Source organism: Psammomys obesus, unplaced genomic scaffold (genome assembly GCF_907164565.1).
Source record: "Psammomys obesus unplaced genomic scaffold, mPsaObe1.curated_primary_1811, whole genome shotgun sequence".
Taxonomy (NCBI): domain Eukaryota; kingdom Metazoa; phylum Chordata; class Mammalia; order Rodentia; family Muridae; genus Psammomys; species Psammomys obesus.
The window spans coordinates 336,692-349,463 of record NW_026596415.1 but is presented as its reverse complement, the minus strand read 5'-3'; the positions used below and the strand labels follow the sequence as shown (position 1 = coordinate 349,463).

Genomic DNA, 12,772 nt, shown 5'->3' with positions numbered 1-12,772 from the left:
CTAGGCTGGACCTGCTTAGGCCTTGCTAGCCCGCGCCTCGCTGGGACCGTCGCCGCCCTGGCAGGGTAAGTGGACCCAGGTTGCGGGCAGGGATCCGTCACGCCCGCAGCATTCACGGGCGCGACCCCCAAGCCTGCCCCCACCCCGAGTTTTCCACCTTTCATCCGCTGGTCCTGTCCAACTCTTCCTCTTCTGCTGGCCACTTCCCTTCCTCGAGAGTCCTCAAGACCAGTGCCCGCGCTGCCCCACTGACCCCGGGTCCCTTGGCCTGCCCTTCATCCCACAGTTCCCAGGTCCCCAGCTGCTGCCGCACGGGTATCGGCTTGTATCTAACCTCCTCCTCGGTGTCTCTTGAGTCTCGTCCGCGGGACTTTTCAGATTTCCCTAGACAGCACTTTGCATCGGTTAAACTTTATTCAATAAAGGGTGAGAGTGCTTACCTTGGATGTTGGCCCAGCTCACCTACTCTTTGAGGTGGGCAACCCGGAGTCACCTTGGCTCCAGAGCGATTTTCTCTCTCCTAAGTCATCAGTTTTGTGCCAGGCTGTGCATCCTTCTGCTTTTTAGCTGGTACCTTTCTCAACTTTCCTGATAAAGAAGAAGCATTTTGCGGCCTAGTGGAGGTTTGTAATTTCCTCTGCAAGCTGTTTCTCTGTCTTGTGTGCTAGGACAACCTTTTAGGACTCAGGTGGGGTGTTTTTTAAGTACAATCTAATACAAACTACTCCCAAAGCCTGAGGTTATTTAAGACCAGGAACCCTTCTTCACCACACTGGTTTTCAACCTGTTTTGAGGTTTAAGTAATTCCCCATAGCCCACCAAGTATAACTCTTTTAAAAATTCAGATGCAACCACATTTTCAACTCAAAAACACAGCTTTCACTTCAAACAGAAAATAGTTTAGTCTGCAACCCAGTATGAATTACAGTGGCTCAGGTGCAGATTCCGGTTTTCTCAAACACCATGCTCCACTGTTGTTACATGAGGTCTTACTGATTACACAACAACAACAAAATAATAATAATAAAATTATTTTATTATTTAAGGTAATAAATTTAGGTGTGTACCGACCACAGTGGTAGGGATCACAGTAGGGAAAACCCTAGTAGAATTAAGATTGGTGAAATCTAAAAGTCTGTTCAGAACACATTTTAGGTTTTGATACTTACAGTGTTAGGTCAAACACTGGTATGGGCAATGCATGGGTTTTAAATAGACAAAAAATATAGTACCAGATAATTTGGCTCTGATTTGCAACAGTTTAACTCTCTGTAATCTTGAAGTTCAGTCATTTGGTCTTGTAGAATCTTCAACATAGATAGGTCCAGCCAACCCTCCTTCTTTCCTTCCTTCCTTCCTTCCTTCCTTCCTTCCTTCCTTCCTTCCTTCCTTCCTTCCATCTTCCTTTTTTCCTCTTTTCCTCCTTCTGTCTGGAAACTCCAGTTCACAATATGTTACTCCAAATTTTATTTTTTAAATTTCTTTTACTAAAAAGTTTGTTGTAAAGAGTATGTCGGGTATAGGTTCAAGCTCAGTGCCTATTCCAGCTGCATTCTGGCCCTTTTCTCCAGTCTCTCTCTGTCCCTTGTTACAGAGAAGGAGACAATGGTTATTGTGATTGCTTCTACCTTAGTGCTTATAGTTCTTATTTAATAGCACTATAGTGTCCCAGTTGTCCTCTTCTCTCCCTTTGAGGACATGTCCTTTCATGTCTTCATACATAGGAAGCATGAAGACACGCTAGGCTTACTGACTGGTGTGTTTCACCACAAGTGACATCGTTTCTGTACACTCATACCATGTGTCCATCACCACACAGGTTGTGTGTGAATATTTAATGGATTTCTTTTTCCCTGCCTCTCTTTTTCAACTCTTTTGTTTGTTTACTTGGTTGGTTGGTTTGTTTGAGGGGTTTGTTTTAGGTTTTTTGAGACAGGGTTGTTTTAGGTTTTTTTGAGACAGGGTTTCCCTGTGTAGCCTTGGCTGTCCTGGAACTTGCACTGTAGATCAGGCTGGCGTTGAACTCAGAGATTCACCTGCCTCTACCTCCCAAGTTCTGGGATCAAAGGCGTGCACCACCACCGTACTTTCCATTCAGCTCTTGTTTTGATAGAGAAAGATATAAAACTGGGCTGGAGAAGGTTACTAGGCTAACTCACGTAATCCAAGTATTGCTGACCAGCTTTGTTCACTCAGGTGTCTTGAGTATTTTCAGACAGTTTTATGTTTCAACAAAACCAGTCCTAGGGACTGAGGAGATAACTCAGCCACTAAAGTTCTTATTTCAGAGTATGAGGATCTAAGTATTGTCCCCAGCACCTTTCTCCTCTTGCCTAGGGGCTGTCTCCCTGCTGGAGGGGCAGAAGGCTAGAAACTTGCCTGGAATGGCCTGGAGCATTGCGCGCCATACAGGGATCACAGCAGGGAGCTAATTCAACTTTAATTCCAGAGAACAAAGATTATATACCCCTTGGGGGGGGAGCTCCAAGGATAGGTGTACATAATTGGTTAGAACTAGACACTTTAAGGATGCTTGATTTACATTATATAGCACACTTCTATCATATGAATGGAAACAGTACCTAATTATCATATAGGTGCAGGGAGGGGAAGAGCTAGCTAGGAGCTCTGTCAGAGGCCATATATCAGATGTGGTTAGGGGTGTCTGTGTCTAAAGATACTCTCCAGATGAAATCAGGTAGAGAGCAAGAGGCCCTGCTGGGAAAGAGAGAGTCCTCATTTTAATGCTCATAATGGCTATCTGGACTAGGAGAACTACAACTTCAAACAGTAGGTTTTCTGCAACAAGCACCCACATAAAAAGATGGTGTGATGGTATACACCTCTGTAGCACTGGGCTACAGAGGCAGGAGGGCCCTGAGGCTTGTTGCCCAGCCAGAGTAGCAGAATTGTGAGCCTCAGGTTCAGTGAGAGAACTTGCCTCAAAAAAAAAAAAAAAAGAAAGAAAGATGGGAAGTGATAGATGAAGACGCCCGATGTCAACATCTGGCTCCGTATGTGCACGAACACCTACATATACACACAAAAAGTCTATGCTGAAATGAATTTTTAGAGGTGTAAAACCAAGTTATAGAAAACAGATGTATTTTAAAATTTATTTTTAAAATTTTGTATGGTATGTGTGTGGCCAGAAATCCATGGTAAGTATCTTCAATTGTTTTCCTTAATTAATTATTTGTTTGTTTAAGTCTCAGTGAACTTGAAACTCATTGATTGGGATAGGTTAGTTGACCAATGAGCTATAGGGATCCTGCCTATCTCTGTCTCCCAGCACTAGGGTCATAGAATACCAATCTGCAGCTTTTCACATGGGTAATTTTGGATTTGAACTCAGGTTCTCATGTTTGCATGAGATCCCTTTACTGGTTGAGCCATCTCTCCGGCCCTGTAAAACATATTTGTGTGGTCCTAAATGGGAGAGATGCTTTAGGCTGTGGTGAGATTTGTCCACATAGGCATAAGATTGAACCATGGAATTGAGAAGCAGTTTAACTACACATGAATAATATAAATGGATATCCTATTCCCTTAGTTTTTGTTAGTACTGGGAATTGGACCCATGTTTAATAGTTTAGTGCTCCTCTGACTGAGCTACATACCTGGATTTTTGTTTCAATTTCATTTTCAAGATAAGTTCTTAACAAGGGTCTTGCCAAGTTGTCTAGGCTGGACTCATACTTAAGAATCCTGCCTCACTTGCCTTAGTAGCTGAGATTGCAGGCATGGATCATCATTCCACTGTAGTATCAATTTTTAAGATAGGAGGCACAAAGCTGTGTGTACTGTAACCTGATATTAACTGGAATGGTATTTTTAAAATACTCTTGTCCCCACTGAACTCCTGCCAATCTATATGCAACTTTGCAGATCTTGAACTGGACTTCATAAAGATATCTTGCATTTGGGTCCAGTTGCTTCTACCACTCTTTGGTGGTATTAGAGGCACAGTAGCTACTGCTTGCTGCTGTGTCTGCTCCTCTGCCTTCCCCTTCTCCTTTTTTCCCTCCTCTTTTTTTTCTTTCTTCTTCTCTCTTCCCTTCTATTTCTCTTTTTCCTTTTCTTCATTCTTTTTTTTTCTTCATTACCAATGTCAGGGTTCATATGTCCCAGGCTGTCCTTCAACTGTCCTTGTGGAGAATGATCTTGAACTTTTGATCCACCTGCTTCTGTCTCCTAGGCGCTAAGATTACAGGCATGTTAGGGATGGAACCTAGGACTTCGTGCATGCTAGGCAAACATTGTACCAACTGAGTTACATCTAGGTCTCTGCTTCTCCTCTGAGCATCTTGCCCATCTCTTAGCATAGAACAGCCTAAAGAGGCTAATGCCTATTGAAAAATTATTACATAGTAAGCTTCAATAAATAACCCTGAAAGAAAGGACTCTTAAAAAAAAAGTAATAATTTATTTTATTTTATGTGTGAAGGTGTCAGATTCCTTGGAATTGGTGGTACAGACAGTTGTGAGCTGCCATGTGGGTGCTGGGAATTGAACCCGGCTCCATTTGGAAGAGCAGACAGTACTCTATAACCACTGAGCCATCTCTCCAGCCCCAAGAATGTCTCTTTATGAGACATTTTGAATACTTTCTGTGGTAGAGAGCAGTGCTATAGGACTTCATGAGACATTCCCAAATAAAAAGAAAAATCTTACATTTTGAAGATTGCAGTTTCATACTTAAGAGGTGTAGCTGTCACTTCTCTCTTTGCTTGTGGCATTTTCCTTCATTTAAAAATGCTTTTAGGATGCATATAGTTTTGATGGAAATGCCATTCCTGTGCTGTTTGTCTGTTAGTTAGTGTGACAGAGTTCTCAAGCTGAGTCCTGGTCCCTGCTCAGTTTCTCTGCAGTACCTGAGATTCAAATTCACAGATTCTTCTTCGTAATGAGAGCCTCTTCCTCCCATCTGTGAGAGCAAGAGCAGCACTCCCTTCCCTAACCCACACATACAACTTCCATCAGTTTCCTTCCTCAAGTTCAAGTTTTAAACTTCATTAGACAAGATAGTAGTGATTTTAGAAGCTATTTTTCTGCTGAGCACTGGGGCACATGCCTACAGTCCTAGCAATTAGAAGCTTGAAGCAAAAGGATCAAAAAAAAAAAGTCAGAATGAGATACATAATGAGTTCCAGGCAAGCTTGGGCTACATAAGTAAGACCATGTCTCAAAAAAAGAAGCCTTTTTCTCTCCTCTCTCCCCTGTCCTCTCCCCTTCCTCTCCTCTGTATGGGTTCATGTTCATTTGATCAGGCACATGTGGATATGGAGTTCCCCCCAACAGGATTTCTTGGCTTTCCTGGACTTATTTAGTAGACCAGGCTGGCCTTGATCTCATGGATATCTGCCTGTCTCTGCCTCCCCAAATTCTGGGATTACAAGCTTGCGCTTTGGCCCCCTGGCTGGAAGGGTCTTGTTTGTAGCATGTATACCAAGATAGCTGGCTTATGAGCTTCTGGGAATCCTGTCTCTGCCTCTTACTTTGCCGAGAGAACTGGGATTATAGACATGTGCTACCACATCTAATTTTACCTCTGTTCTGGGGCTCTGAACTCAGCTTCTCACACTTGCTCAGCAAGCTCTTTACCCACTGACCTGTCTCTCCAGCTCAGGAAGCCCCTTTCTAAAACTCCTCTGGCAGCAGTACTGGTGATGTTTATTAACTCATGGAGTGGATTCTTGGTTATAACCTTTAATCTAGTATAGCTGCCCTGGTGATGATTTTGACAGGATCCCATCTTTCTAGGTCCATTGGCAATATTTTCCTATTGGATCCCTTTTCAAGCAGGCTACTACTTGTGAGTTTCTAGCCATAGCTGTGCAGAAGACCTAGGTCTAGATACTTTGTTCAGCTATGGGTGGAGTCACAAAATGACACCTGAAAAGAGAAATAGTAGGAGGGAGAGAAGAGTGAAATGATTTTTTAAGCCAAAAATAGTGTTGGTTATGTCTTGAGTTATTTTCTGTGTTTGCACACTTGTGTATGTGTATTTTGTATTGCTATGAAAAAATACCCAACAACTTAAGGAAGGAAGGATTTACTCTGGCTCATAGTTCAAAGGGAAACAGTTAGTCATGGTGGCAGCAGTTTGAGGTGGCTGGTCATATTGCATCTGCAGTCAAGAAGCAGAGAGAGATCAATGCTGTTGCTCAGCTCACTTTCTCTCTCTCTCTCTTTTGGCCTCAAAATAGGTTCTCACTATGTAGCTCTGGCTGTCCTAGAACTCATTACATAGACCAGGCTGGTCTCAAACTCACAAAGATCCACTTTCATCTGCCTCCCAAATGCTGGAGGTTAAAGGCATGTGCTACTATACCTGGCTTCCATCTCTTTTATGCAGCATAGAACCAACCCATGGGATGGTGATGTCCATATTTAGGGTGGGTATCCTTGCTCTAATTAACTTATCTAGAAAATTCCACATAGACATGCCCAGAGGTTGTCTCCTAGGTGATCATTCATCTTGTTAGCTTGTCAATTAGTATTAATCAGCACATCCAGTGACCTCTTGATACATTGAGGGTGGTAAATGAGCAGATACCCAGGACACCCAGGACACCCAGGACACCCAGGACACCTCAGCAAGGAGTCTATGAACTGCCAATGGAAATTTGCTTCCCAGCCTTTTACTTTGAATAGCCCATAGCCTGCAGGTCCAGGGTCCTTCTTTCACCTCCACAGTTCATGCTCTGCAGTGTCCTTCCTGGACTTCCTCAGCTCCCCCATACTCCTAGTTACTTCACTATTGTCTGTGTATTTAATGTCCTCCTTTTCCTCATCCTTCTACATTCCTAGTCTAGTTTTCTTTGAGACAGGGTTCCAGACTGGCCTTGAACTTGTGACCTTCTTGCTTTAGCTCCTTGAATGTTGGGATGCCAGGGATACAATGCCCAACTCTTTTCCATCTCACATGTTCCTCATGTGTCATCTTGACTTTCGGGTTGAGGTGTGGACTCCCTGAGTGTTCGGATACTGCAGGAATGCATGTCCAGCACTGCTGTGGCTTCTCAGGGGCACGTCCATGTCCAAGTCCACCAGAGTAGCCACTCCACACTTATGTCATTGTCATGGGTCAGCATCTTGTGTAGAGTTCTGTCCCTGTGCTCACCTGGGACTTTGTAGTAATATACATGTAACTCACATCTCCTTCTCCCACTAGTCCCCCAGAGGAGCCAGGGATCTAGAAGATAGATATCTTTTTTTATCTGAGGGTCCTATGCTAGGTGATAATGTTTGTGGGGAGATACACTTAGGTCTTGGGCTGTAACTGGAGATAGGCTACTTTTTATTTGGATTTAGTTTTAGTTTTAGAGAGGCATGAAGTTCAGGGATTTTATGTTTTTTTGTTTTGTTTTAAGATTAAAGGCCAGCTATTACCCAGAAGTTGCTAATACTTTTTAAACTTTTCTCCTAGACATCATGCCACAGGAAGAGTGAGCTTTTGACCATTTTACTATGGAGGACTCAGGAAAGACTTTTGGATCAGAGGAGGAAGAGACACACTATTGGAGAGACCTGGCCATGACCTACAAGCAGAGGTCAGTCTGCAGTGTCCCTCACTGTTTTTTCCTGGGAGAGTGGTGGCTGCCATGTGTGTGGCCTATCACATGATGCTCCAGAAACAACACTGACCCAAGAAGAAACTAGAATCACCTTGATTTACAGAGGCCTCTGGGCCTTAGAGAACTCAGACAGTCTGCCTAAGGCAGCAGCTGTAAGAGGTAGAGTTAGGATTTGAACTATAGACTGAGGCACCTAACCATTCTAACATCTCAGTGTACATTCTGGATGCATCTTTATGTATGTCAGGTTTTCTGTGGCGGGGAGAAGATTTACCAGTGCCTATCAAAATAGGCTCTTGCTAGAGAGATGGCTCAAGGTTAAGAGTACTTACTGCATTTGTAGAGGATTTGGAGTTACTTTCCAGCACCCACATGGTAACTCACAACTATCCTTAACTCCAGTTCCAAGGGATCTTCTGGCCTCCTTGGGTACCAGGTTTGCATTTGGTCCACATATGTGCTTGTAGGCAAAACACTTGTACACATAAAATTGAAAAAAGATAAGCTCTTGAAACTTGTGTTTCGGTGCACACCTCTAAGAGTGGTGTGTGTATGTGTCTGTGTGTCTGTCTATCTGTCTGTCTCTGTGTGTGTGTGTCTGTGTGCCTATATCTGTGTGTTGGGTTCGGCACTGTATAGTTCAGGCTAGTCTTGAATTCTTGAGCTTCCTGTCTCAGCCTCCTGAACGCTAAGATTACAGTTGTATACTTCAATGCCAGCTCTCACAAACTGTCTTCTTGTCCATAAAATGGGAATAATGGTGGCTGAATAAAGTCATGATCCCTACACCCCACTTTGTGGCACAATACCCAGCATTATTAATTCTGTGATAGAATTATTTCCAATCCTACTACAGGGCAGAGAATACACAGGAGGAACTCCGAGAATTCCAGGAAGGAAGCCGGGAGTATGAAGCTGAATTGGAGACTCAGCTGCAGCAAATTGAAACAAGGAACCGGGACCTTTTGTCAGAGAATAATCGCCTTCGAATGGAGTTGGAGACTGTGAAGGTGAGGGGCCCTGAGGGACATGTCTACAGGTAGGCATGGCTTGTGGCAAGCAGGTGTTACATGGATGAAGAAGCAGTTCTGCAGGGTGAAGTGACTGTGTACCAGGCCCACTCCATCCCACAGTCTTGTCAGGTGTCTGTGGTCATTGTACTTTTTCTGCCCCTGTGTGTGGAAATCTGTGAAAAGCAGGACACACACATGGACTACCACCCTTTTAGGTGGTTCCTGTACTGATTTCACAAGGGACATGGCAAGGAGAGCTCTTCAGAGGCTGCAGTGTCAGAATTGCAACTTCTTGAGACTAGGTCAAGTAGCCCAGGCTCGCTATGACCAGCCTTGAATTTACTATGTAGGTGAGGGTGGCCTTGAACCCTGATTCTCTTGTATACACCTCATAAGTGCTAGGATTAAAGGTAGCACCATCATGCCTGGCTTTAGAATGTCTCCTGCTTTTATATTACAAGGTACAGTGTAGTATCTCTTAGCTACTTGTGGCTTCTGAAAGTTAATGAGGAAAAAAATAATTTTTCTACTAACATTAGCCACAGTTCAAGTGCTCTATAGCCATATGTGACTCATGGTTTTCACTTCTGGACACACAGACCATAGAACATCACCTTCTAGAACATTTTGTTGGACCATGTTAATAAGCACATTTATTAACTTGGCACTGCAGTTATTCTACCTGGACCTCATGTCTGTGACCTTATTTTCCAAGGTTTGGATTATTGGTGAGCAAACAAAATCCAAAAAGCATTAAATGGGAAATTTCAGGCATAAACAATTTATATGTTTTAAATAACTGTTTTAATGGTATAATATTATAATCATACCATTTTGTAATTATTGTTAATTTCTTAGTTTGTAAACTAAGCTATATCATAGGCAATCATGGGAATAACAAAGAATGTGTATGGTTTGGTAGTGTCTGAAAGTTTTGGGGATGTAGCAGAATGCCTTGCAATGTGTCCTCTCAGAGGAAGTCCTGTATTGCTTACTTGATCCTGGACAAGTGAGGGGCCAAGCAAGATAGTGAGTAGTATTTCTGGCTTTCATCTGCCCGAAACAAATAGCACTCCCAACTCCCGAAGTTGTACAAGTCAAAATTACGTCTGGTCTATCAGATGGCTCAGCTGGTGAAGGTGCCTGCATCAAGCCTGATGTCTGCAAGTTGTTCTCTGAGGCAACTTGTACCCATGGGAGTTCTCTCTTTCCATTATATGAGTCAGGTCATTGGGCTTAGTGGCAGTTGTCATCTTGCCAGCTCAGTTTCATGATTTGTTTGTTTGTTTTTGAGACAGGGTTTCTATGTAGTTTCGAGGTTTAAAAAATATATTTAATATCAGAAGCTAAGGTTTATGAAGCTTCCCAGAACAATTAGGATTTCTAACTTCCTTTAGGAGATGGAGAGCTGGCTTCATAAGGCCTGCAGTAGTCCATACCAATGGACAGCTGAACCTGTTCTGGTCACTGTATTCTGACACCAAAGACTGTCTCTTGCTCCTTGTTCTCTATAGGGTCCAAATTTCTTGTTGATCCTGGAAGTATTTTCATTTGACCCCAGGAACAGGCAATGAGAAATCATTCCAATTCTCACATTAAAGAGGCCTTGGGGCTGGAAGCTGTGGAGAGGAAGGTTTGTGATATGAACAATGGCTGGGGATAGTAAGGGGCCTTTCGTAGGTAAGGACTGCATGCATACCCTTCAGTTACTGAGTAATTACATACTTCAAGACTGAACCTTAAGCTTGCAGGAGACCTCTTCATTACAACCTCTGGCTAGAGCCATGAGGCTCAGCACAGAGAGGGAAAAACACTGGGAAGAGAACCTGCCACCTGTAGTTGCCTATCAATCACCTATGGCTGGTGTGTCAGCTGTCCATCAAGCCTTGAATTCAGCAGCCGGTAAAGTATCAAACAGCATTTACTGAGGCCTCCATCAGCTGACAGCTTTTCACAATTAGTCCCAGATGAAAGCTCAGTTCTCAGCAATTTTCATGTCCCAAATTCAAACTATTGACTCTATGCAGGCAGAGGATCTGGGTCTCTCCATCTTCTTGGATCTAGTTTCTTTTTGCTTAAATGCAGGCACTTGCTCTCTGATCCTTGCCAGGAAACCCCGACAGCCTTAGGATGTTGAAGGCCCCTTCCTGTTGTCATCTTTCAGATCATTTAACAGCCACTTTGGTCATTCTTCTTTCAAGGGGCCTGTCATCCTCCTTTCTAGCCTGGGCATTATGATATCACCTTCTGGCACAGCTGACTGATTCTCACAACAGCTTTATTTATTTTTTTTAATCTAGTTAGGAAGAGGAGCTAGCTCTTATTTTATTTTATTTTATCTTATTTTTTAACTTTCTTGACAGCCTGTATGATTGTTTGAATAGGAATGGCCCCATAGACTCATGTGTTTGAATGCTTGGCCCATAGATAGCAACACCATTAGGAAGTATGGCCTTGTTGAAGGAAGTGTGTCACTGTGGAGGCAGGCTTTGAGGTCCCATATGCTCAAGTTAGGCCTAGTGTGACAGTCTCCTTCTGCTGCCTGCAGATCCAAATGTAGAACTCTCAGCTCCTTCTCCAGCACCATGTCTGCCTGCATGCTACCATGCTTCTCACCATGATAATGAACTAAACCTCTGACACTGTAAGCCAGCCCCAATTAAATTTTTTTTGTTTTTTAAATAAGAGTTGTCATGGTCATGGTGTCTTGCCACAGCAAGAAACCATAAGTAAGTCCACCAGCAATAAAAATTGCTTAGTATCCTTTCTTTAACAGTACATGCTCTGAGCCAGGCTCAGTAGCACATGCCTGTAATCCCAGAATTTGAGAAGGCAGAAGCAGGTGGATCACTATGAGTTCAAGGCCAACCTGGTCTACAAAGTGAGTTCGGGACAGCCAAGGCTACACAGAGAAACCCTGTCTCAAAAAACAAACACACAAAAATTTTTAAAAAGAATACATGTTCTAGTGGCCTGGTCTTGACTGTGTTATTTGTTGCAGATCAACTTTGGGTCTTAATTTCCATATCTCTGGCATGGGATCAGAAGATTTAACCACATACCAGCACAAAGGCTGGCACACAGTAGGTTCATAAGGTTCACAGTAGGTTCATAACTGCTCCAAATGGGTAGTAGCTAACCAATGAGATGTCAGCTGGACTGTTTCTTGCTCTTGGAAAGCACTGGTCAATCAAACTGAGCTTCCCTTCCCTTCCCTTACACTGCTTGAGAGTGTCTTGAATTAAAAAGTTAGGACGGTTGTCATATTAAGTATCTGACATCTCCTTCTGTGAGGTACAAGCAACTAAAGTCATTCCTGCTGCTCTGCTCGTACAGTGCTCATGTGTGAAGCAGGGTCATATTGAGTTGTAGCTGAGGCCTAGGTGAATGCATGTGACTTTCTTTAGCTGTGGATTTATGTGAATGGTTTATTTGAAGGTCACTGGGCATTGAAAGGACCAGGTGAGCTTGGACAGGATCACAGGTGGCAGGTGCTGAGAGGACTGCCGGGCAATGCTTAGGAGAGTTGAGGCATGCATTCTTTGACTGACTGCCACATAACTCCCAGTGCCTTCTGCTGTCCTGCTTAGTTTTATGTCAAGCTGGAGTCATCTGAACGGCGGGAACCTCAACTGAGAAAATGTCTTCATAAGATCTGACTGTAAGGCATTTTCTTAATTAGTGATTATTGGGGAAGGCCCAGCCCATTGTGCATGGGGCCATTCCTGGGCTGGTGGTTCTGGGTTCTATAAAAATGCAGACTGGGGCTAGAGAGATGGTTCAGAGGTTACTGGCTGCTTTTCCAGAGGTCCTGAGTTCAATTCCCAGCAATCACATGGTTGCTCACAACCATCTATAATAAGATCTGGTGCCCTCTTCTGCATGAAGGTATACATGCGGACAGAACATTGTATACATAATAAAAATGCAGACTGAGCAAACAATGAGGAGCAAGCTAGTAAGCAGTTCCCCTCCATGGCCTCTGCATCGGCTCCTATCTCCAGGTTCCTGCCCTGCTTGCTGAGTTCCTATCCTGACTTCCTTTGATGATGAACAATGATGTGGAAGTGTAAGCCAAATAAAATCTTTCCTCCCCAAGTTTCTTTGCTCATGGTATTTCACATGAGCAAATAATAATAATAATAATAATAATAATAATAATAATAATAATAATAATAA

General features: G+C 43.2%; 1 protein-coding gene across 3 annotated transcripts in view; it reads left to right on the top strand.

Annotated features, from left to right (window-relative positions):
* Window positions 1–12,772, top strand: part of Nde1 (nudE neurodevelopment protein 1) — a 30,136-nt gene continuing 17,364 nt past the window's right edge. For all 3 annotated transcript variants that reach the window (XM_055597690.1, XM_055597689.1, XM_055597688.1), the window contains exons 1-3: window positions 1–65; window positions 7,433–7,556; window positions 8,437–8,590. In XM_055597690.1, the coding sequence (XP_055453665.1) occupies window positions 7,474–7,556; window positions 8,437–8,590 (237 nt within the window). In that variant the 5' untranslated portion in view covers window positions 1–65; window positions 7,433–7,473. The remainder of the gene's footprint in view (window positions 66–7,432; window positions 7,557–8,436; window positions 8,591–12,772) is intronic.